The sequence below is a fragment of the Oncorhynchus tshawytscha genome, unplaced genomic scaffold (genome assembly GCF_018296145.1).
Source record: "Oncorhynchus tshawytscha isolate Ot180627B unplaced genomic scaffold, Otsh_v2.0 Un_scaffold_17_pilon_pilon, whole genome shotgun sequence".
In the NCBI taxonomy this organism is placed as follows: domain Eukaryota; kingdom Metazoa; phylum Chordata; class Actinopteri; order Salmoniformes; family Salmonidae; genus Oncorhynchus; species Oncorhynchus tshawytscha.
Genome location: NW_024609830.1, coordinates 960001 through 986672, shown reverse-complemented (window position 1 = coordinate 986672; position 26672 = coordinate 960001). Strand labels below are relative to the sequence as shown.

General features: G+C 42.5%; 1 protein-coding gene and 1 long non-coding RNA gene across 3 annotated transcripts in view; both read left to right on the top strand.

Moving 5' to 3' along the window:
- The first annotated feature begins 2659 nt into the window (after positions 1-2659).
- Positions 2660-5339, top strand: LOC112235363. Its single transcript, XR_002951053.2, has 4 exons — positions 2660-3467; positions 4090-4213; positions 4289-4397; positions 4522-5339. It is a non-coding gene; the product is annotated as an uncharacterized LOC112235363 (long non-coding RNA).
- Positions 5340-18124: 12785 nt separating this feature from the next.
- nbn (nibrin) overlaps positions 18125-26672 on the top strand; it is a 44749-nt gene continuing 36201 nt past the window's right edge. For both annotated transcript variants that reach the window (XR_006083061.1, XM_042319291.1), the window contains exons 1-6: positions 18125-18330; positions 18768-18889; positions 19285-19412; positions 19498-19657; positions 19835-19938; positions 20162-20279. Coding sequence is in view for 1 of the 2 variants with exons in the window: in XM_042319291.1 (XP_042175225.1) it covers positions 18300-18330; positions 18768-18889; positions 19285-19412; positions 19498-19657; positions 19835-19938; positions 20162-20279 (663 nt within the window). In the remaining variant the exon portion in view is untranslated. The remainder of the gene's footprint in view (positions 18331-18767; positions 18890-19284; positions 19413-19497; positions 19658-19834; positions 19939-20161; positions 20280-26672) is intronic.

Genomic DNA, 26672 nt, shown 5'->3' with positions numbered 1-26672 from the left:
ACAAACTACTTTTAAAAATGTTTTGGGAAATTTTTATCAACTTCTGAAAAGTGACTCAAAACAATAATGCACGCATTTTCCTTCTAAAAGACACTAACAATTTTCTCCGTTACCCCCAGTCACGACATCATTTCCGTGGCGACAAAAGTGCCTTGCGAGTGATGTCATCAACAAGCGCTCAACCTCGACTCAATCCGCAATGACTTTCAATGAATTGTAAATAATTGTTGGCTGTCTGTCTGGGTTCGATAAACCAAACCTAATTTATCACATCTGTTCAATCTTGAATTATAATTTACAACATCTCTAAATTCGCTAAATTTATAAGAACATTTCGATGGGCACAAATCTATCGTAATTGTCTCCTCGTTATTATTTAGAATTCATTTGATTTAAGTAACTGTCTCGTCTTTGATTTAGCATTTTAATTACAACTCTATTCCCAATACATTATTCAAACAGATCATTTAGTGAACAGACATCGTCTTGCATCAAAATTCACTTCGTTATTACTTTAAGTTGAATGAATTAGTCTTTCAATTTGAACCAAATAAACTATTTAAAACGTGCAGTTTATATCTTATACCAATATATCAATATACCAATACTATAACTTTCTATGCAATACAATTAGTTTAATTACAACCAAAAACTCGGATTTGTTTTTAGTTAACATCTCAGCTGGGAACCAAACCCTGGACTACAGTTTGTAAGACTGCTACGCTCACCACTATACCACCAACACTATGGAACTGACTGAGATTCTCCGCAAATTGACCAATTTTACAGTTGTCTGTATTTGTAGCTCCGGCATCTGGACAACAGAAAATAGCCCTAAGTTAACAACCCAAAGTTTCCCCTCAGTTAGGATTCTCATTAATATCGCTCTCATCCATCAGAAATTAGGAATAGTTACTATCGTGACTCTTGATAAATTATTAGGTCTCACACCTGAGCGAATTATCGTTCCTTCTTTAAACTTACTCCTCCATGTCGGGCCAAAATAGGTGTTTCTCTTATCTCTTCCCTGCATTATTTCTCATCTCCCGTTAATTCCGGGACCTCCTTAGAGGATTTACTATACATGGTCGTTAAATCCTTACCATTACTAGTAGCTATGGTATTTAATCGGTTATCTATGCATTTCTATTTTTTACCTTCTATGTGCATGTATTTCTATGAATCTGCTATTTACCGTTACTTAGTTACTTTAGTTGCTTTTCTGTCTGACTATGTGTGTGTCTCTTTAATGATAATCAGTATGCATTTCTCCTTTCTGGAAACCTCGTCTATAGATGACTTTTGATCGGACATTACATTTCACCCGTATACAATTATAAGCTCATGAATGGTTTCAGTTATTATGTTCGCCTAGAATTGCCCTGCCTTCTCACCAAGCCTAATTTATACTCACCTGTTTTAATATATCTATCTGCTACGTTTCATAGTCAGACTACTTCCCACATACAGATAGACTACTAGGTTAAAACTTTATTTAGGTATGTTTTTTAAATTAATGGCTATCCTATTTGTACAGAATGACCGTCCCATCTAACAATACGTACTATATCTCACCCTTAAAAAATCTTTCGGCTTGCAAGACCAAGATTTATTAAGTCCTAGTTTAGTTTTGGTAGTGCACCTTACCACGAGTCATTTCAGACCCGTTTCCTTCCTATCCATTTTGGTTAAAACACAAAGTAGAAACCCATTGTATTTGTTCAGAATATTCAAGCAACTATCATTGATTAAATCCAAACTCCTTTAGCACCTTCAATCAAAAATATCTTAAATAATTCCTCCCAAATTCGAGAATAAAGACTATTTACCTTCGTCCTGTAGACTGGGAAAAGCAATGCCGGTTCGATTCCGTCACCTTCTCTGTCGCCCTTAGATCTGTATACCGGCCTGTTATTTTTAATCCTCAATCCAGAGGCCAGGTCTTTAAATAACGAGTCCAGACTCGTCCGTGCACGGTTTTCGGCTTTCCCCTTCGGACGACAGAGGCAAGTATGTGGAATCCACTCGAAGGACCAATTATTAGTGTAATTTAATTATGCCAATGTGCTTTCATTAATTGAAAACCCTTAATCTATTTTATGAGCATTTGTATGATTCTTGTTTGCATAAAATAGACGCAGACCAGTCTTTCAATAATAGGTAACAGAATTTATTCTCAGAGCGCGCTGCCACTTAACCACGAACAACAGTTTATATACAGATCATGATGTCATTTCATTGCTTTAACAGAAACCCCTCCTCTCGACCGGGACAAAGTGAGGTGAAAAGTTCATTCTAACTTACTAACACACTCCCAGATAACTTTTGACCCCTCAACATTATCGATCACCACTGAGCTGACAGTTCTAATTAACAGAAAACTTAGGAATGCACTCACTGTCTTATCTAAAAACCCCAGAGCTAAGTTTCTGTAGGGTCAACCATAGGCTAACGACCTTATGTGTTTACACAGTCCCCAACCCATTAGTTTCTGCCTAGTTGGGATGGTGTTCATTAACTTTAATTACTCCTCCTCCGTGTCACACAATCCCTTCTTATGAACTCATATTGTTAATCAGATATAATAAAACAGAGTATAAGTTTTACTTAGTTACAGTTCCATTTAAAATGATTTGTTCAGTCATTTAATCATAATTTTCCCAACAATTGTCCCTCAAATAACTCTCTGAAGCCACATGATCACCAGTGGTTTAACTCTCTGAAGCCACATGATCACCAGTGGTTTAACTCTCTGAAGCCACATGTACACCAGTGGTTTAACTATCTGAAGCCACATGATCACCAGTGGTTTAACTCTCTGAAGCCACATGATCACCAGGGGTTTAATTCTCTGAAGCCACATGATCACCAGTGGTTTAACTCTCCAAGGCCACATGATCACCAGTGGTTTAACTCTCTGAAGCCACACGATCACCAGTGGTTTAACTCTCTGAAGCCACACGATCACCAGTGGTTTAACTCTCTGAAACCAAATGTTACATCCAGTTTGGGGGATCCATAAAAATGGTCTCATAACCTTCTTCCTGAGGCAACTGTTATCTGAGTGAGTCCACACTGTTTGCACAGGGACAATCACTGCAGGGAAACAAGAGAAGATGACGAAGGCAACTCATAATGGCGTGTGTTTGTGTGTGTGTGTGTGTGTGTCCAAGGCATAGAAGGATAATCATAAAGAGAGAGAGAGAGATGGACCTAAAGGGGGGGACAGAGCTGATGAGATGGAGGTGCTGTATATATATCTGAGTCTGAACAGACCACACCACAGTCCAAGACTGACACCAAGGGAGACAGGCTGAGGGAGAGGAGGGATAAGGAATACTGGACAGAGAGACAGAAGACATCAGGAGCTAAAGACGTTGTCCAAGAAGAGAGACAGAGGATAGAGGGGGAGAAAGAGGAGGACGTGCGAGAGTTTCACAACAAATAAACAGAGGGATCTTTGAGGGGTAAGTGAGATGGAAAAAGAGAATTAAAGATGGTGAGTGTGGAAAAGAGAGAAAGAGAGAGATTAAGGGAGAGTGATATATGAACAGAGAGAGGGAGTGTCACATCCTGGCCATAGAGAGGTTTTTATTCTCTATTTTGGTTTGGCCAGGGTGTGACTAGGGTGGGCATTCTAGTTTCTTTATTTCTATGTTTTCTTTTTCTTTGTGTTTGGCCAGGTGGGGTTCTCAATCAGAGGCAGCTGTCTATCGTTGTCTCTGATTGAGAACCATACTTAGGTATCTCTTTTTTCCTCCTGTGTTTGTGGGATGTTGACTTTGTTTAGGGCACATAGCCTTTGAGCGTCACGGTTTGGTTTTGTAGTGTTTATTGTTTTGTTTGGCGTCATTTTGATTTAATAAAGAAAATGTACGCTCACTACGCTGCACCTTGGTCCTCTCCTTTCAACAGCCGTGACAGGGAGCATTTGTATAAAATGGAATTAACTGATTTCCTTTCTATAACCTTAACTCTAAGAGGATACAGTATACCTTTCATCATAATTGATCATGTTGGTTCTATGCACCACACTAAACCCTATGGACTGACCATTGTCTGACTATTAAATTGGTTCCTCATCTACAGACAATGATGACAGACCCAGTGAGGATGATGAGGATGATGCTGCTGGCTCTAGTCTTCATCCTGAGTGTCACTCTGCCCTGTTTATCTGTCTACAACAGTGGGGAGTGCTACTTCGATACCAAAGGTGCGTGTATGTGTGTACAGTATGTGCGTGCGTGGGAGTGTATTAACCATGTGTGTGTGTGTATGTGTCTTATAGGAAGCTGTGAGTACATGGGCCAAGTATATGGAATAGGTGAGAGTTGGATGACCAAGGACTGTTACCAGTGTGTCTGTATGGATCCATTTGGAGTGGGCTGCTGTGATCAGTAAGTGTGACCATCACACTGTAGCCTTTTACATCACAATACCCACCCGGGCATTGACACTGTTTGATTGTATTGACGGTTGATAGAACAAAGTGTGTTATTAATGTCTTTACCTTCCTCACAGTGGATCTCAACCCGTGGGCTACTGGTGTGGTGTGATGTGATCCGCAAGCCAGACTTCTGCAACATCATCGCTGTGATGAAAGCCAATCACAAGCTGCCTTGTCTGTGGGGACAGGGTTGTCTGAGGCCAGGAGCGCGACAGCCATGGAAATCTGACAGTGTCCCTTTATTTGGTTCGGTCCATAATTTGCCACTCATAAATGGGAAGATGAGAAATGATTAAAACACAGATTGACTGATAGTGTTTCCCACTCTTTCTTATGAACAAATGCAGATGGACTGTTATTAACACAGGCAGTGCTTGACTTGGACTGAAATAGTTTCCGGTAATCAGTTTGGGTGGCGGTACTGTTTATATTTAGGTGCAGGAGCTCCACAATACTTTTGAGATAATATTCTATAAGAGGAACAGGAGCCCAAGCAGTAGAACGTTTGAGATGTTGGTACTCAGCTCCAGTGAGCTCCTGATATAATAGAAATTCATATGATTTATATGTTTAAGGTAATGGTAAGATAATGACTAAATTATTTATATGTTTAAGGTAATGTTAAGATAATGACAAAAAATATTCCACCATATAATTGTATAAAATGTATTAGAATCATAAAACTATAATCTGATGATGCGTGTAGTTTTAGTCAGAATTAGAACAAGGACCTTTTATTCCTTTTTAGTATGTAAGCAGGGTGCAAGTGGGAAACAAATGATAAGAGGAGCTATCGACAGACAAGTTGTAATACTGTGTTCCTTACAGGACATTCTGTCTCCACCCATGGAGGGGAAAAACTGTTTGGCTTGCAGAAAATTAGGAAACATGTTGCAGATGAACCTTTTTGGGATAGGGGGCAGCATTTTCACTTTTGGATGAATAGTGTGCCCAGGGTGAACTGCCTCCTACTCTGTCCCAGATGTTAATATATGCATATTATTAGTAGTATTGGATAGAAAACACTCTGAAGTTTCTTAAACTGTTTGAATGATGTCTGTGAGTACTCATATGGCAGGCAAAAACCTGAGAAGAAATCCATCCAGGAAGTGGGAAATCTGAGGTTTGTAGTTTTTCAACTCAGCCCCCATTGAGGATACAGTGGGATATTAGTTATGTTTCACTTCCCAAGGCTTCCACTAGATGTCAACAGTATTTAGAACCTGTTCTGAGGATTCTACTCTAAAGGAGGGGCTCATAAGGGCTCTTTGAGTGAGTGGTCTGGCAGAGTGCCACAGCCTCGGTCTGGCGCACTCACGTGAAAGGTAGCTACGTTCCACTTCATTTGTACAGACAAAGGAATTGTCCGGTTGGAACATTAATTGATTCCATATTTAGTTTGGCATGTTTCTACGGGCTGTAACAGAACTTTTTGAACTTTTTGTCTGACGTTCGGCGCGACCTGAACGTGCTTTTGGAGTTGTTTACCAAACGCCCTAACAAAAGAAGACATTTGGACATAACTGATGGACATTATCGAACAAATCAAACATTTATGGTGGAACTGGGATTCCTGGGAGTGCATTCTGATGAAGATCATCAAAGGTAAGTGAATATTTAAAATGCTATTTCTGAGTGATGTTGACTACCCAATATGGCGGGTATCTTTTTGGCTGCTTTGTTGTGTGACGACCCTCCCACTCTGTCTGCCGTATTCTCTCTTTGTTGTTTCCTTATTAGGATGTCGGTGGGCGGAGTTGGGAGGGTCGTCAGCTACATGGGAAACACCTGGGCCCGGTGTCTCCCAGGATAAATACACCACTTCCCCATTCATGGAGGAGACTCTCTCCATGCAGACACCTTTATGGATTTTGTTGTGTTTCTTGGTGGTTTTTGAGTTGTTTGCTCTAGCATCTTTTCAACACCCTGCATTATCACATTCATGCATGCAAAACACTCACTTACACTACTGATTACACACACCATTGCATATTTTCCTTAGTTGCTTTAGTTAATAAATATATATTTTGTTACGCCTTATCTCCACGTTGTCTCCCTTTTGTTACGGGCTTTGAGCCGGTTCGTGACAGTTGTCTAAAGACTGTACTCAGATTATTGCAGGGTTTGCTTTCTCCCTAAATTAAAAAAAAAAATCTGACACAGCGGTTGCATTAAGGAGAAGTTTATCCAAAGTTCCATGTATAATAGTCGTATCTTTATCAATGTTTATTATGAGTATTTCTGTAAATTGATGTGGCTCTCTGCACAATCACTGCATGTTTTAGAACTACTGAACGTAACGCGCCAATGTAAACTCAGATTTTTTTTATATAAATATGAACTTCATCAAACAAAACATACATGTATTGTGTAACAGTCCTATGGGTGTCATCTGATGAAGATCATCAAAGGTTAGTGATTCGTTTTATCTCTATTTCTGCTTTTTGTCACTCCTCTCTTTGGCTGGAAAAATGGCTGTGTTTTTCTGTGGCTTGGTGGTGACCTAACATAATCGTTTGTGGTGCTTTCACTGTAAATCCTTTTTGAAATCAGACACTGGCTGGATTAACGAGAATTTAATCTTTAAAATGGTGTAAAATAATTGTATGCTTGAGGAATTTTAATTATGAGATTTTTGTTGTTTTGAATTTGGTGTCCTGCACTTTCACTGGCTGTTGCGGGGGGTTCCTCTAGTCCAGGTTAGACAATGTATCTGTGTAGTGGAAAAACACCGACTGTCTGAGCAAGGCGTAGCTTAAGATTTGAACTTGTTTGTGTGTGTTATAAAGACTGGGTTTGCATTTTTGATTTTAGAGTGCTCTCGTGAATAAACATTTTGACTATTGTAAGCTGGGACTCTTGTCTGTTTCATTCAACCAGAATCTTAACTCTGGGTTGCAGACTGAGTAGATTAATTGAAGTTTGTGAACACTGATAACAAAATTCTCATAACAATTTGGTCCTCCGAGCCGGATTCCAATACTGCCGTCCGAAGGTAATACGCCGAAAACCGTGCAAGGGCGGGTCGTTGACCCTTATATTAAAGACCTGTCCCCTGACATTGGGGTTCCATAACAGGCCGGTATATATCTAAGGTCAACAGAGACCGTGACGGAATCCAACCAACATTGCTTTTCCCAGAATACAAGACGAAGGTCGGTAAATCTTTATTCACGTATTTGGGGGAATAATTTAAGACATCTCAGATTTTATATTCTAAACACCTAGAATTTATCAATAATATAATCTTAATTATTCTAAACAGATTCACTAGGAGGTTTTTACTTTGTGTATTAACAAAATCGATAAAGGAACAGATCCGCGAAGACCTGAGGTACATGTGCACTACCATAAATAAAACTAGCTTAATAATTGAGGTCTGTGAGAAATGGCCAATAGGTTATTAAGAAAGGATATAAAATAAGTGCTGTGAGATAGGACGGTGATTTTGTGCAAATAGGATAACTTAAATGGTTAATTAACATGTGGTAAATTAACCATAGATCCGATTCAAAAGACATACCTAAATAAAGTCCTAAATTGAGAAGAGGCGAGGATATAAAATAGGACAGTAATTCTATGCGAACAAAATAACTAAAATGGTCAATTAACAAGAGTGAATTAACCATAGATCTGATTCAAAAGACATTACTGAAATAAAGTCCAAAAAGGAGGTGAGGAGGTGAGAGATTTGAATGAAAGAAAATGAGGTAAACTAATCATAGATCCAAATTAATAGATTTGAATTAAACAAAACAAGGTAAACTAATCATAGATCCAAATGAATAGTCATAATAACTACAAGGTTTTAACTAATAATAGGAAGTAAATCCTCAAAGGAGGTCCTGGAATTAACCGGGGATGAGAGGTAAATCTAATGCCCAAAATGTAGAAGGATGTACGAATTTGAGAGACGTCTAGATGTAGAAAAATTAGAATTAAGGATAAAGTAGATACAAAAGACATGTAGATAGTCGAGGGAAACAGCAGGTCGAGGGTTAGATACCTGGCTGTCTGAATCCCGGAAAAGAAGGTAAGAAGGCAAGTGTAGAGAAAGGCTGAGAGAAAGTTACAAGAAGGATATCAGTAGGGGAAAAATGATGTGCATGTGAGACCTAATAACTTATCAATAGTCACAATAGTAATTATTCCTAAATTCTGAGTAGTAAAAAAGTCAAGAGAGGAAAGGAAAAGAGAACATAAGGGGACATACAGACAGAAAGAGAGAGGCAGAGGCAACGAGAGAGAGAGTAAGGAGAATCATCGCCGGAGAAATGCCTGGACCTTTATTAAATTCTGGATGTCTGGTTGTAATTCAACTATTGGAATGTTTTGCCTGGAAAGGTACGGTTGTTAGTGTTTGGTTAAGATGTAAACTGAACATTTTAATAGCTTGTTTAGGTTAAATTGAAAGACTAATTCATTCTAAATAATAGAGAGGGGATTTTGATGTAATACATTGTCTTGCCTAAATGGTCTGCTGGAATAACGTATTGAGAATGGAGTCGTATTTAAATGACTGAATCATAGAAGAGACAGTTACCTAAATCTAATGAATTCTAAATCATAGCGGAGAGGTAATTGCGATAGAGTTGTGCCCACCGAAATGTGTTTTTTATTCTAAAGGGTTGACTGAAGTATGTTATAAATTTGGCGATTTACATGTTACTTTTAAGTCTTGGACATTTCATAAGGGTGAAGCTGAAAGAGAAGGGAAAGTTGTAAAGTTTGGTTTTACTCTTACGATAGAGGTAAGGCAGAACGTTGTTTGAGTAGGGGTTATGTTTTCGCTTACTGGGAAGAATAGGTGACTTCGTTTATATTTGGCTGGAAGCGATTCAGGTCTGAATAGTTAAAACTTTTACGATTCCTGATAGTTTCTGATTATTGTTTTGTTGTTTAAGTAACAACAGTGAATTTGAGCAAGAAGTTAATGTATTATAAATCTGTTTCCATTATGTGGAACAAAAGCAGATTGACTAAAGGTGCTTTTCCTCAAGGGAACTATACAGTCACCTCTCATGGCCGACCTCTAGTACTGAGTGGAGGGGGAGCCTGGACATTTAGAATCTTGAATACAAGACATGCGTCAGTGTATTGCATAAGATTTTTCCAATTCCAATAGCTCAAGCTTTTTGAGAATGTAACAGTGATGATGGCTATAAAACTAATGATTGGAGGGGTACAATGGAATTATCATTATTATTAGGTTTTGTTTGTAGTCCACGTATGGGTTTCTGAATCGGTGTAGTATAATGAAATGCTGAAAAAAGTGGTTGTGTATTTTTTCTGGGAAAAGGAGTGCTTCATTGTCTCTCTTTGGAATGTTTTCTGGGGCTGTAATCATCATATTTTCTGAGGTTTAATTAAACACGTGAATTATTTTGATAAAGGAATGTTCTGGGAACCTGGGATACAACATGTAGAAAATGTTTGACGTTTTTTCTTTAATTTGTCTAATATAATAAGAAACACTTCTTTAAAAGGGTGGTATGACTTTTGACCTCATGGCTTTCCTGTCAGCCTCATGGGAGGGCCATTTGGAAAATGGATTTAAGGTCATTTGTAATACTGATTTTAAGGTAATTTGTGTAATTGGTAATTATGATGGAGTTTATAGTTCTTTGACATATTTGTAATTTGAACCAATAGGAAGAAAGAAAGAGCATAACCTTGGACTAAGGGTTGACTTCCTTAAGTCTCTCTTCCTATGGTCATAAGGGTACAATAATTTTTCTTTGTGGAGGGTTTCAGAGCAGTGATTTTGATCTGATTATGTTATTTGAAACTTTGTTTTATCTTTTGACCAGTAGTAGTATTTTTTATACAAAACTCTCATGGAGAATTATGGGTTAAAAATGGGGCGAAGTTGGGTTTATAAAAAAACTGTCATAAGGTTATTTTTAAACTCCCACTATTTTGGCTTAGGTAATCAGCTGTTGTTGTATGCAGTGTAAGAAATGTAACACAACAAGGCTGTGAAATTGATAAAATGGGAAGTGAGCAAGATAGAAAGAGCAGAAGGAATTGGAGGAGAATTAAGGAATTTGAGGAGAATGAGAGGGAGAGACTGGGAGTGAGGAGCAGGAGACCTGGAGAGTTGCGAAGGTTAGAATCTCATAATAAACCAGAATTGAGAGAAGATAGAAGTGACACAGAATAGTTAGATGACGATGAGAAGATACCCCAATTCCCACTCATAACCTTACCCAACCCCAGAGCTGGGGACGGAGCATAACCAGACACAATAGAAGTCTATAGGGCATGAACACAGAGGGATGTAGCAAGGGCATTAGAAGGAGTCGCACATCCTATAACAGGAATAGAGGGATTCAGAAGAGATTTGGTACAAGGATAAGTTGCTCATACTACCTAGGTCATTGTTTAGATATGCAGCAATATTGATACATGGGCAGAGCCATGTATCAACCGGGGGAATGTTGGAAATAATAAGAAAGCACTTTATAGCATACGGGATCACAAATGACTTTAACTTGTTATGGCTGCAATCCCGATATCGGGATAAGTGTCATCAACAACCGCTGAATCGCATAGCGCTACATACAATAAATATTCTTTTAAATATCTATATTCATGAAATCACAAGTGCAATATAGGAAGACACAGTTTAGCCTTTTGTTAATCCACCTGTTGTGTCAGATTTTGAAAGATTTATCGATCGCACGATAAAACATTAAGTACACTTGGCATCAGGTAGCTCGGTCACAAAAATCAGAAAATCAATCAAATTAATTGTTTACCTTTGATCTTCGGATGTTTTCACTCACGAGACTCCCAGTTACACAACAAATGTTCCTTTTGTTCCATAAAGATTATTTTTAGATCAAAAATACCTCCGTTTGTTTGTCGCGTTATGTTCAGAAATCCACAGGAAAGAGCGGTCACGACAACGCAGACGAAAATTCCAAATAGTTTCCATAATGTCCACAGAAACATGTCAAACGTTTTTTATAATCAATCCTCAGGTTGTTTTTAAAATATATAATCGATAATATATCAACCGCAAATGTCTTTCACAGTAGGAGAGGGGAAAACAATGGATGTCCAAATTCTGTTGCGTGAGCAAAACTCATGTGACCACTTGACGCGATGTTATCGTTCTGGCTCATTTTTCAAAATAAAAGCCTGAAACTATGTCTGAAGACTGTTGACACCTTGAAGAAGCGATAGGAAAAGGAATCTGGTTCATATCCCTTTAAATCCAGCAAAGGGAGGCTATGGAACATGGAGTTTTCAAAATAGAAGCCACTTCCTGTTTTGATTTTCCTCAGGGTTTCGCCTGCAATATCAGTTCTGTTATACTCACAGGCAATATTATTACCGTTTTGGAAACTTTAGAGTGTTTTCTATCCAATACTAATAATAATATGCATATATTAGCAACTGAGACTGAGGAGCTGGCTGTTTACAATGGGCACCTTTTCATCCAAGCTACTCAATACTGCCCCTGCAGCCAGAAAAAGTTTTTAAAAAATGTGTTCCAGATGTGTTATTTGTGCACAGAATAATCACCAGGGTAGATAGAAAGCAGGCTTAGAAAAACGCACATGAGTACAGGGAAAAATTGTATACAGTGTTTACCTATTGTGTTAATAACTATAAGAATAACCCCCGATAAAGATGGGTTATCCCCATTTGAGAAACTATGGTAGACCCTACAGGATGCCCGAATTAGGATGATTGGAACAAGCAGATATAGAAGTAGAGAATAGTATGGTTGAAAACATGAGGAGGTTGTTCAATAACCAAACCCGTATGTCAAAGATTTTATGCCCAACAGGAGAACTACAGAAGGAGGTTACACACAAGATTTAGCTAGGAGACTGGGTCTGGGTCCAATCACAAAAGAAAAAGGACTGGAAGCAGCCACAGTGGGAGGGGCCATACCAAGTGCTCCTGGTGACAGCCTTCGAGGTGAGAATAGCTGAAAGAGCTACCTGGGTTCATATCACACAATCACAGAGTTAGGAGAAGAACCAAATACAAATAAGGTTCGGGGGTTATCGCTCTAACGAAGATTCCCTAACCCATCCTCCCTGTGTGCGTTCATAGAAGTGAAAGTATGGGCTGGCCTCTGGCTGATGATATGTTCTCCGGGAAGGGGTGGGGCTTGAAGGAGTGCTTGTCAGTCTGAGCTGTCTGATTGTGGGAGCCATATTCCTAATACACCATGACCCACCTGAGAAGGCAGAAGGTGGTAACTTGACCCATAGTGTAGAAGATGAGGATTTTGTATTACCAAAGTACAAAAGGTCACTTAATCTGGGTAGAAAGGAAGTGAGAGTAGAGCTACGGAAGGATGTCTCAGTTGAGTTCTATGTAGACCAAATGGGGTCTCTGACCCCTTAGCAGTCTAGAATTATGAGCCTTTATGGAAGATATCTGTGCAGGTCCCTGTGTAGTTCATGGAATCAGGTCATAGCTCACACAGAGAGAGAGAGCTACCTTGTATATAAATCCACACACCCAATATGGAAACAGATGGAGTATAGTAAAGGTGAGGGTTTTTGACTGTAATTCGGAGCAAGGGAAGTATTTCATAAAGGTACGAATCACCATTAAAAACATAAAGAAAGAGGATCTAGGGTTATGGTATGTTGGATTTGACCAGTTTTCGGTCGACACTACGGTACCATTCCGGGTAGCAGAGGTTAGAGCCGGCGATAGTTCTACCGCCAGCCAGAATACAAGCAGTACCCCTGACAAAACGGACATTACCAGTGGAGTCGTCCAGAGCCAAGGACCGGTGCGGATAGTTCAGACAAAAGGTGGAGACTGGGTTTGGGGATTCCAACCTATGGTTGGAATGGATTCAGTATACAGCTAGATCAGTAGCTAAAGAAGAATGTTATGCCTGCGCCACAGCCAAACCCCAGTTGACAACCATCCCCTTTCCACTCGATGGAATTAATTCACCCAGGGGAATGGCCTGTATGGTAAAGCTGTTCATGAAGGCAGGGAAGCCAGACAATGACAGTTGCACTGATCTGCATTATCTGTATCCCCATGTGCCCATTACATCCAGACTTCCCCCTTTCACAGTTGCAGGAGGAAACTATTATTGTATGGCTCGATACAACACACACGGACGGGACGTAGGGGAATTAAGAACATGCAATAGGACAGAGAATGTTACAACCGACGGGACAATGAGGGACCTGACTGGGTGGTTGAGTTCCAAGGACTTTAGTAAAATAAAAAGGCCTAGAGCGGATGTCTGGTGGTTGTGTGGAGGTATGAAGCTGTGGCCTAACCTGCCTACAAATTGGACCAGTATTTGTGCATTCGTACAGTTAGGCATGCCCTTCACCCTTATCAAACACAAAGACCTAGTGCCAGGTAGAAGAGAGAGAAGGAGTGCTCCGTCAGGGTCCTTTGACAATAGAGTTTACATTGATAGCATTGGGGTTCCAAGGGGGGTGCCTGATGAGTTCAAGGTTAGGAATCAGATATTGGCTGGATTGGAATCAAGCATCTTCTGGTGGTCAACTCTCAATAAAAATGTAGATTGGATAAATTATATCTACTATAACCAACAGTGTTTTATCAACTATACTAGAGATGTGATAAAAGGGTTAGCAGAACATACAGCTGCAACTAGTTTGATGGTATGGCAGAATAGAATAGCATTGGATATGCTACTGGCTGAGAAGGGAGGGGTGTGTGTGATATTTGGATCGGAATGTTGTACTTTTATTCCCGATAACACAGCTCCAGATGGATCAGTGATCAAGGCCTTGGCTGGTTTAACCACATTAGCTCACGAATTAGCAGAGAACTCTGGGGTGGATAATTCTCTAACAAATTGGTTTGACAGTATGTTAGGGAAATGGAAACATGTCATAATCACTGTGTTATGGGCAACCGTCACCTGTATGACTGTGTTGGTATGTGGCTGTTGTTTGATTCCGTGTATGCGAGGTCTCATTTCCAGGACTCTGGAGAGGTCAATGATGCAACAGATGGTGAGATACGGACCAATTCCAAGCTCCGACCAGTGGGATGATGAATACAGATCTCAAGGCCTAGGAGATGGCTCCGTTTCTTTTAACCACAAGGAGCCAATGTTAGATGAGACTATCTTCAATGTTTAGACAGACTGTTCCTTTCATGAAGATTATGATGAAAATCCTAACAGGAAGAGTTCTAACTGGATATAGGCCTAAAACAGTCATTGATGAGTTTTGAATGTAAATACAGGTATTGGTTTGGTTTATTCTTGTATAACATTTATGTTTCCATGGATGGATGTCTTTGTCTAATGGACTTCAGAGTGCTCTCGTGAATAAACAATTTGACTATTGTAAACTGGGATTCTTGTCTGTTTCATTCAACCCGAATCTTACAAACTCTGGGTTGCAGACTGAGTAGATTAAATTAAGTTTATGAACATTGATAAGAAATTCTAATAACAGCTCCTGCCCAAGTCAAGGCCTGAACACACCAAAGAATAAGAACTACTGTAATACAATCCACTCACACAGCCACAGCAGCTAATGGCACAGTGACACCGAAACATTGGGGGAGGGGTTATCAAATCTGAGTCACTGCATTATTGAATTTCCTTCATACATGTATGTTACATTGGACATTTTTAATCCACAAGATGTTAGTACCTAGGTCCTAGATGTACCCGATGTTTAAATAAACAGATACGTTTCAAATGCCTTCTGTTCTTCTTCTGTGCATGTAGAGTGGTGCGTGAGCAAAATCACTGGGGAAGCCAAGTCAGAAAAAAAGCCATATTACAACCTTTGTTTGCTCTGTAACCTGTTAGTTCACCTGCCTTGCCACCGTGATATATAGGCCTAAAGGCAGAGACAGTAAGAAGACACAGTGACAGAATAAATTCAACCACACCTTTGATCATGGAATTCCGAACAAGTCATGCCTCTTCATTTACATTTAAATGTGTCCACCATGTTCACATTGTGTCCGTTCCCGCACTATATTCAAATGCCAGTATGCATTCTACAAATGGTGGAATAGGCTAAATATGATCAAAAGGGTGTGTTCGTCAATTCCTTCTGGAGTGCCAGAGTGCGCTCTGTGCTTCATAAATTTGTTTGATCAGAAAATCAGTGTCACACCCTGATCTGTTTTACCTGTCCTTGTGATTGTCTCCACACCCCTCCAAGATGTTGCCCATCTTCCCCATTATCCCCTGTGTATTTATACCGGTATTCTCTGTTTGTCTGTTTCCAGGTCATCTTGTTTGTCAAGTAAACCAGTGTTTTGTCTCAGCTCCTGCTTTTCCCAGTCTCTCTTTTTCTTGCCCTCCTGGTTTTGACCCTTGCCTGTCCCGACTCTGAGCCCGCCTGCCTGACCACTCTGCCCGCCCCTGAGCCTGCCTGCCGTCCTGTACCTTTGCCCCTACTCTGGATTAACGACCTCTGCCTGACCTGATCCTGAGCCTTCCTGCCGTTCTGTACCTTTGCCCCACCACTCTGTATTATCGACCCCTGCCTGCCTTAACCTGTCATTTACCTGCCCCTGTAGTTGTAATAAACATTGTTACTTCAACACAGTCTGCATTCTGCATTACCTGAAACATTATACAGAGAGCAACCTCCGTCCGGTGAAGTCCACAAAGCATATTGCATGGAACAAACAGTTACATGACCTACAGCATGGTCAAGCAAGTTAAAGTTTCCGACATTTTCGGACTACTAAACAACTATTGGAAAGTTACCCCAAGTTGCAAAGAAAACAGTAGCTGCCTCCACTATTCCGGCAACATTTCAACTTCACCATTTCAACATCATCAAATCACCTCTGCTTAGTCTAATACAGTGACAACTTAAAGATACCAAAAACTATTTAATTCAATCAACGTAAGCTAAATATGATGTGGCTGTCCATGGTTCTGATTTCTGTGTTTGTGTGTGTGTGTGTGTGTGTGTGTGTGTGTGTGTGTGTGTGTGTGTGTGTATTCATGCAAGTAGAAAAAACATAATGCCGCAATCCTCTCTTCATGTTGATGAAACGGTCTATGACTCTGTCATACAGTACATGCCTTTATTTTTTGTTGTTCTAGGCTTCCTGGCTAAAATGCATGCTCGCTAGCCTAACTTCCTTTCATGGGCAATGTTAGTTAGTTAACATTAGCTTTCTACTTCTAGCTAGCTACATCTCGAACTTCCGTGCTTTTAGGTCAAGGGCACAATGTATGAATTTATGGCTGGATCAGAATCACCTTCGTAATCATTGGCCAGTACGGAGAATTAAGTAAAATCACAGGTCCAAATCCCTATCTCCATCCATGGAGAATTTAGAAAAGGGACCATTTTAGCTAGCTAGCCACTGGAGGAAAACAACACAATGAGATGCAACAATTCAAGTTGTTACTGTCAATAGCCGTGTCTACACTTGACAGTTCATGCAGCTCTGGTATTCTGATAATGGAGTTCTGATCATGGAATTCCGAACAAGTCATGACTCTTCATTTACATTTAAATGTGTCCACCATGTTCACATTGTGTCCGTTCCCGCACTATATTCAAATGCCAGTGTGCATTCTACAGATGGTGGAATAGGCTAAATATGATAAAAAGGGTGTGTTCGTCAATTCCTTCTGGAGTGCCAGAGTGCGCTCTGTGCTTCATAAATTCAAAGTATTGGAATTTGTCAAATGAGCCATTTATAATTTCAGAGCGTGAGCATTCAGAGCACACACTGGACACTCTGGCTGAGGAGTAGGGTTGATCTGAGCATTCTGACCTCAGCAGTCAAGCACCCAAGCTAACTGGCTAAAGTTGGCTAGCTACTTCCACACACAAATGATAGAACACCTCACTCTGACCATTTTACTCGCCCTAGTAGAAGTGGTTAGGTTTTCATGTTGTCAAGAGCATTTGTGACTAACTGTGCTGCTGGCAACAATTGAGTTTAAAAAATGTGCCTAAGTTTACTGACACTGGTCATATTCAACAGGTGTTGAATATTTTTTCTTAATATTAACAGGCTGGTTAGCATTTGAGGCTAGCAAACATGTTCCCCATATACTAGGAATGTATTTCCTCCAATGTTATAATGAAAAGGTGCCTCTGCCCCAAAACACACGTTTTCTGGAGACTTGTGGGAGGAATGCTGATGAAGTCCCCCACTGTATGCGCTCTCAGTAGTGAGCTTGCTTCGTATTCTGATAGCAGAAGTCACATGTAAGTGTCAAGTGTAGACAAGACCAATTCGGTATTGCTCTCCATGTGATGTGATTAGCGTAAAGACAAATCCAGAGGGCTTCCCTTGACACCATTCACAGTTGAGCTCGACATTGGCTATTATTTTATCAAGGGAGAACATACAGGCGACAATGATGTCATACTATTTTCGATCAGACAACGTTAGTTAGATGGCCTACACATACAGAGACAGATGGGCGCTGTTTCGCTTGCTCGGATGCTTTCTCCGGTGTGATAGAAAGATAAATAATTGTGTTTTTTTCTTTAAATTTTTGGGGGAAGCCTGGCTTCCCTTGGCATCCATGAATACACCCCACTGATATTGTCACTACATAAATCACATTTGAAGCACAGTCAGACATTGGCTTTTCTGTTTTGTGCACAGATTCTCACGAACCATTGGCAGGCATCACTGTATGGGGGACTACATAGTACAAAATTATACTGGATTCAGTTGTTAAGTAGCGGCATCATGTCAATGCCCACAGTTGGGACTCTTATTTTGAAAGGAAGTTGATGTGGACTTTCGCGCTGACTGTACGCAACTCGCATTAGATATTTTACTATTTGTAGATGTATACCTAGCTAGTTATTGACAGAGAAGAGCACATGTTCGGATGTTCGTTCCATAGCTCGTGGTGTATTATAACATGTGGACACTGAACCCTTTAGAATCCGGAGGTAACTTTTGTTTTGCCCAACTCTAGTTAGCTACAGTAACGTTAGCTATCTTAGCCATAGCGGGTGACCAACCCACCAGCTAACAACATTAGCTAGCTACATTTGACTGCTCGTTCTAGATGTTAGCTAGCTATGTTTCTCAGTGTACTTTGGAGTATCAGAATACGCGCTTAGAAGATGAGAATCAAACCTATTACAGTAACTATTACAAGTTTTTGGATAGCTAGTCATCTAATTAGCTAGCTAGTATTATTCCTATGACACAATACATCCAACACCTGGCTAGCAAGCTAACGTGCAGTCCTACACTGTTGCAGTTGGTAATCTTCTATCCAACGCATAACATATGATGATTAAGTCCTTAATCATCCTCCAGTTGTTTTGAATAAGAACATAACTTTTCTTATGATTCAATCTCATGACATATCCTGTCCCAGGTGTCACCCACTACCTCCTGCCAGAGAAGGAGTATGTGGTGGGGCGTAAGAACTGTGAGGTCATCCTGCCCAATGACCAGTCCATCAGCCGGGCTCATGCTCACCTCACTGCTACAGATCAGGTGAGAGAGACGGGGGGGATATTCTTTATTAGTAATAACTGTATTTTTACCTACACTCCCGCTTAACCAGAGCACTACCCTACAACTCCTAAATACTTCACTGAAAAATATATAGGCAGAATGTGAGCAGGCCTACATTCTGTCCCTAGTCCATCAAATGCTGTCATGTCTCCCTTGCAGTAGAAGGTGCTCTTGCACTGTTCACCATCCTAACTAGCCAGCATGAATCTTGTCTTGTAGACAGAGCTGGGTTTTTTGCCTATTGTTGTGTATGTGTTACGTAAGGAGACACTTGTTTTTATGGGTTATCAAAATCCAAGTCTTGTATTGTTTGGTTAAGAGAGTTTTTCATAAAGTAGATGTAACCAACAGACTGTTATTGTGTTGTGTGCCAGGCCCTGACCCTGAAGGACAGTTCTAAGTATGGCACGTTTGTTAACGAGGAGCGTCTATCAGGGGACACCCCTCGCAGCCTGACGGCAGGGGACAGAGTGACATTTGGGGTCTTTCACAGCAAATTCAGGTGTGCACCCACATTTATGCAATGATAAGAATTTTGATGGAAATGAATTAGAGATCTATATTTTGAAATGTCTCTCTCTCTCCAGTGTGCAGCAGGTAACTGTGGTGGTGTGCTCGTCCTGTGTTGATAATGAAGGGAAGGTCTTTCTGTCTCAGACCCTGCATCTTCTGGGTGGCCGGCTGACCAACACCTGGACACAGGACTGCACTCACCTGGTCATGCCCACTGTTAAAGTCACCATTAAGGTCAGCACATGACCACAAGCTGTGTGTGTGTGTGTGTGTGTGTGTGTGTGTGTGTGTGTGTGTGTGTGTGTGTGTGTGTGTGTGTGTGTGTGTGTGTGTGTGTGTGTGTGTGTGTGTGTGTGTGTGTGTGTGTGTGAATTCATCTGTACATACAGAATGTGCTCTCTCCCCATGCAGACTATCTGTGCGTTGCTGTGCTGTCGGCCCATAGTCAAGCAGGAGTTTTTCATTGAGCTCACCAAAGCCCTGCAACAGAAACAACCACCTCCAAAAGCTGAGAGGTACTAAGAGACACCACACACAAGGCTGCTGCTCACCTCCACAAACCACACAATAATAGCTGCCACTTCATCCAGGCCTCATTTTATAGACCTACAGTGCATTTCCACATTTTGGTTATGTTACAGCCTTATTCTGAAATTGATGAAATAGTTTTTTAAAAATTGCCCAAATCTCAAACTATCCCTTCAACGTTATTGAATGACTGTTTGTATGTGTTAATAGTTTCTTTCCAGAGATAGACGAGCCCAGTCTGAATAAGGATGAGGTGGACCTGACAGAGAGGCCAGAACGTAAAGAACTTTTCACTGGCAAGACCTTCCTCTTCCTCAATGCCAAACAGGTACTGGCCTGCCTCTCTAGCTCACACACCAAACAAGTACTGGCCCGCCTCTCTAGCTCACACTGCAAACAGGTACTGGCCTGACTCTCTAGCTCACACTGCAAACAGGTACTGGCCCGCCTCTCTAGCTCACACTGCAAACAGGTACTGGCCTGCCTCTCGCTCACACACCAAACAGGTACTGGCCCGCCTCTCTAGCTCACACTGCAAACAGGTACTGGCCTGCCTCTCGCTCACACACCAAACAGGTACTGGCCTGCCTCTCGCTCACACTGCAAACAGGTACTGGCCCGCCTCTCTAGCTCACACTGCAAACAGGTACTGGCCTGCCTCTCGCTCACACACCAAACAGGTACTGGCCTGCCTCTCGCTCACACTGCAAACAGGTACTGGCCCGCCTCTCTAGCTCACACTGCAAACAGGTACTGGCCTGACTCTCTAGCTCACACTGCAAACAGGTACTGGCCTGACTCTCTAGCTCACACTGCAAACAGGTACTGGCCTGACTCTCTCGCTCACACTGCAAACAGGTACTGGCCTGACTCTCTCGCTCACACACCAAACAGGTACTGGCCTGCCTCTCGCTCACACACCAAACAGGTACTGGCCTGCTTCTCGCTCACATTGCAAACAGGTACTGGCCTGCCTCTCTCACACACCAAACAGGTACTGGCCTGACTCTCTAGCTCACACTGCAAACAGGTACTGGCCTGACTCTCTAGCTCACACTGCAAACAGGTACTGGCCTGACTCTCTAGCTCACACTGCAAACAGGTACTGGCCTGACTCTCTAGCTCACACTGCAAACAGGTACTGGCCTGCCTCTCGCTCACACTGCAAACAGGTACTGGCCTGCCTCTCTCGCTCACACACCAAACAGGTACTGGCCTGACTCTCTAGCTCACACTGCAAACAGGTACTGGCCTGCCTCTCTCGCTCACACACCAAACAGGTACTGGCCTGACTCTCTCGCTCACACACCAAACAGGTACTGGCCCGCCTCTCTCGCTCACACTGCAAACAGGTACTGGCCTGCCTCTCTCGCTCACACACCAAACAGGTACTGGCCTGCCTCTCGCTCACACTGCAAACAGGTACTGGCCTGACTCTCTAGCTCACACTGCAAACAGGTACTGGCCTGACTCTCTCGCTCACACTGCAAACAGGTACTGGCCTGACTCTCTAGCTCACACTGCAAACAGGTACTGGCCTGACTCTCTAGCTCACACTGCAAACAGGTACTGGCCTGACTCTCTAGCTCACACTGCAAACAGGTACTGGCCTGACTCTCTCGCTCACACTGCAAACAGGTCCTGGCCTGACTCTCTCGCTCACACTGCAAACAGGTACTGGCCTGACTCTCTCGCTCACACACCAAACAGGTACTGGCCTGCCTCTCGCTCACACTGCAAACAGGTACTGGCCTGACTCTCTAGCTCACACTGCAAACAGGTACTGGCCTGCCTCTCTCGCTCACACACCAAACAGGTACTGGCCTGCCTCTCTCGCTCACACTGCAAACAGGTACTGGCCTGACTCTCTCGCTCACACTGCAAACAGGTACTGGCCTGACTCTCTCGCTCACACTGCAAACAGGTACTGGCCTGCCTCTCTCGCTCACACACCAAACAGGTACTGGCCTGCCTCTCTCGCTCACACTGCAAACAGGTACTGGCCTGACTCTCTAGCTCACACTGCAAACAGGTACTGGCCTGCCTCTCTAGCTCACACTGCAAACAGGTACTGGCCTGACTCTCTCGCTCACACACCAAACAGGTACTGGCCTGCCTCTCTAGCTCACACTGCAAACAGGTACTGGCCTGACTCTCTCGCTCACACACCAAACAGGTACTGGCCTGCCTCTCTAGCTCACACTGCAAACAGGTACTGGCCTGACTCTCTCGCTCACACACCAAACAGGTACTGGCCTGCCTCTCTCGCTCACACTGCAAACAGGTACTGGCCTGCCTCTCGCTCACACTGCAAACAGGTACTGGCCTGACTCTCTAGCTCACACTGCAAACAGGTACTGGCCTGACTCTCTAGCTCACACTGCAAACAGGTACTGGCCTGACTCTCTCGCTCACACACCAAACAGGTACTGGCCTGACTCTCTAGCTCACACTGCAAACAGGTACTGGCCTGACTCTCTAGCTCACACTGCAAACAGGTACTGGCCTGACTCTCTAGCTCACACTGCAAACAGGTACTGGCCTGCCTCTCTCGCTCACACTGCAAACAGGTACTGGCCTGCCTCTCGCTCACACTGCAAACAGGTACTGGCCTGACTCTCTAGCTCACACTGCAAACAGGTACTGGCCTGACTCTCTAGCTCACACTGCAAACAGGTACTGGCCTGACTCTCTAGCTCACACTGCAAACAGGTACTGGCCTGACTCTCTCGCTCACACACCAAACAGGTACTGGCCTGACTCTCTCGCTCACACACCAAACAGGTACTGGCCTGCCTCTCTCGCTCACACTGCAAACAGGTACTGGCCTGCCTCTCGCTCACACTGCAAACAGGTACTGGCCTGACTCTCTCGCTCACACTGCAAACAGGTACTGGCCTGACTCTCTAGCTCACACTGCAAACAGGTACTGGCCTGACTCTCTAGCTCACACACCAAACAGGTACTGGCCTGACTCTCTCGCTCACACTGCAAACAGGTACTGGCCTGCCTCTCGCTCACACTGCAAACAGGTACTGGCCTGACTCTCTAGCTCACCCACCAAACAGGTACTGGCCTGACTCTCTAGCTCACACTGCAAACAGGTACTGGCCTGCCTCTCTAGCTCACAATGCAAACAGGTACTGGCCTGCCTCTCTAGCTCACACTGCAAACAGGTACTGGCCTGCCTCTCTAGCTCACAATGCAAACAGGTACTGGCCTGCCTCTCTAGCTCACACTGCAAACAGGTACTGGCCTGACTCTCTCGCTCACACACCAAACAGGTACTGGCCTGCCTCTCTAGCTCACACTGCAAACAGGTACTGGCCTGACTCTCTCGCTCACACACCAAACAGGTACTGGCCTGCCTCTCTCGCTCACACTGCAAACAGGTACTGGCCTGCCTCTCGCTCACACACCAAACAGGTACTGGCCTGCCTCTCTCGCTCACACTGCAAACAGGTACTGGCCTGCCTCTCGCTCACACTGCAAACAGGTACTGGCCTGCCTCTCGCTCACACTGCAAACAGGTACTGGCCTGCCTCTCGCTCACACTGCAAACAGGTACTGGCCTGACTCTCTAGCTCACACTGCAAACAGGTACTGGCCTGACTCTCTCGCTCACACACCAAACAGGTACTGGCCTGCCTCTCGCTCACACTGCAAACAGGTACTGGCCTGACTCTCTAGCTCACACTGCAAACAGGTACTGGCCTGCCTCTCGCTCACACTGCAAACAGGTACTGGCCTGACTCTCTCGCTCACACTGCAAACAGGTACTGGCCCGCCTCTCTCGCTCACACTGCAAACAGGTACTGGCCTGCCTCTAGCTCACACACCAAACAGGTACTGGCCTGACTCTCTAGCTCACACACCAAACAGGTACTGGCCTGCCTCTCTCGCTCAACATGTGTATGGTGGACCGTGAAATGCTTCCTTGCAACCCCTTAACCAACAATGCAGTTCAAGAAATAGAGTTAAGAAAATATTTACTCAATAAACTAATGTGTGAGAGAAAATTATGGAGAGGAAAAAAGTAACAGTAAGTAAAATGTAAAAAATTACATAACAATAACGAGGTGCCGAATCAATGTGCGTGGATACAGGTTAGTCGAGGTAATTTGTAAAGTGACTATGCATAGATAATAAACAGCGAGTAGCAGCAGTGTGAAAACAAAGGGGTGGGGGTCAATGTAAATAGTCCGGGTGGCCATTTGATGAATTGTTCAGCAGTCTTATGGGTTGGGAGTAGAAGCTGTTAACCTCTTAGTGATCCCTTCACGCGCCAATCCCTTTAGTGGGATCGATTTGACAACATCCAGTGAAATTGCAGAGAGCCAAATTCAAACTACAGAAATATCAATATTCAACATTCAAGAAAATATAAGTGTAATACATCAAACTAAAGCTTCTCCAACAGATGCTGTTATTTTATCTAAAACATCAGGTGTACACCGACCCCAGCTAAGTAACTCATGCAAAGATTTAAAGTGCAATTATGTGTTTTATCTCCAGTACATTGCCATGATTGTCAGTTATGTAGCTGCTCTACTGAAATCTCAGTGCGTCCTTGCTGGGATGACTGCTTGAGAACATCAACACCAAACACATTGGTTCACCGTTCCACGGGAGCGAACAGCACACAGCATACCACAATGTTCTGAATAAAAGCCAAGTCTACCTCGCTCCCTATTCCCCTGAACCGCTTAGGCGTAACAAACAAGTCCAACATTTATCTGAAACTTTTAAACTACCTGTTCACTACCCTCCTGCTCTTCGGGGATGTGCAACTCAATCCTGGGCCTAACATCACTGAGCCAGCGATACTCACCGGAGTGGAAAGCAGTGGATGGCCTCGTCCACTGATCGTCGCCGCTGTGGAAGTGGGTGAGTGCTATGGTCCCATGGTTTCTCTCGACTCACCCGGCTCCAAGATGGAATTTGACTCTTCAAACATATCCAAGTCGCTATATGTGATCCCGGACTTTGCTTCTGGTACGCAAGCTGTTTTAATCAGTTCCCCGCATCCAGTGCAGGTGGGACGGATAGTTAATTGCACTACCGAATTTCCCCGATTCAAAACAGCTTAAACCCAGCCGTCAGAAAACGCATGAGAATTTTACTTTTTTCAATGTGTCAATCACTCTCGAGTCATCTGGTACCCACGAGCTAAGACCAAGGGACTACTAGGGGAGTATTTGAACATTCCTAGTGTCATTCCAAAAAGTGATCAAATTCAACATCTTTTCACAGACTCCAACCTTGACTTCCTCTGCCTTTCAGAGACATGGCTCCATAAAAACTCTCCATATGCTGCTTTGATTGTGCCTGGCTACAATGTTTTCAGGAGAGACAGGATTAAAGGAAGAGGAGGGATAGTAAACATTCTAGATAATAAACTAGAATGTATTGGCCTGAACGTTACACTGTCCCCCCAACTGTCTTTTACCCTTATTGGAATGTATAGACCACCTTCCACCAAAAGTGTGTTTTTGATCAGTTTAATAACATGCTTAGGGAATGTGATTTTGGGAAAGAGGTCATTTTAATGGGGGGATTTTGACATTAATTATGAAGACAAGTCTTGTAGGAAAACCCTCAAACGGATCACTAATACTTTTGACATTACACAGCTAGTTAAAGGGCCAACCAGGGTGACTTGTTGCTCTAAAACACAGATTGATTTGGTGTCCAGTAATAAACCAGAGCGAGTGACTAAATCATTCAGTATGGTTACTGGGCTATCTGATCATAATCTGACACTTATAGTCAGAAAGCTTTCAAAAAACAGGTTTAACCCCTCTACTGTTAGAAAGCCGGATCAACTAAGAGTGAATTAAATGATTTTGAAAATGGAATTAACTGGAATGATCTCTTGTCCTATACAGATGTGGAAGCTGATAGTCAGGTGAAAGACTACAATAAATGCTTTCCTAAAGAAAAGAAAATCCAAACCTGGCCAAAAGAGCACTCTTCCTTGGCAAAAATAGAGAAATCTGGAAATTGATGAAAGAACGAGATTATGCTCTTAAAAATAGCCCTAAAGTCCAAATTAGAGCATGACAGACGTAGGTTTACCATGTTGAGAAATAAGGTGATGAAAGAAATCAGACAGGCCAAGGCAAAACTTTTTATTAACATAACTGGTGAAGCAAAGGGAAATTGTACATTTATCTGGGAGAAGTTAACAGGGAAAGACCATAGTAACACTGCAAAAAGACTAGAAATCATGGTGAATAACAATCTAACACAGGATGCAGTCAAAATAGCAATAGCCTTCAATTCCTACTTTATTGACTTTGTCAGGGTACTGACACAGAACTCCTCCACTGGTTTCTTGGGCTCAGTGTTAGTGAATGACGCTCAACCTGTCTTCATCATAAGGGAGGTTTCTGAGTCAGAGGTGAATAAGGTGATTAGCTCACTAGTATACTACCTGTGGTGTCGAAGGTTGTTGAAAAGCATGTAGCAGAGCAACTGATTGCCCACTTCTACAAAAGCCCCTTCACATTACACTCCATGCAGTTTGGCTTCAGAGCGAAACACTCCACAGAAACGGCCAACTGTTTTCTTCTGGAAAATGTGAAGTCCAAGATGGTCAAAGGGGGCATTTTTGGGGCTGTGATTCTGGACCTAAGGAAGGCTTTTGATACTGTTAACCATTAGGTTCTCATCACAAAATTGTCCATGTTCAACTTTTCCCCCAATGCCTTGAGATGGA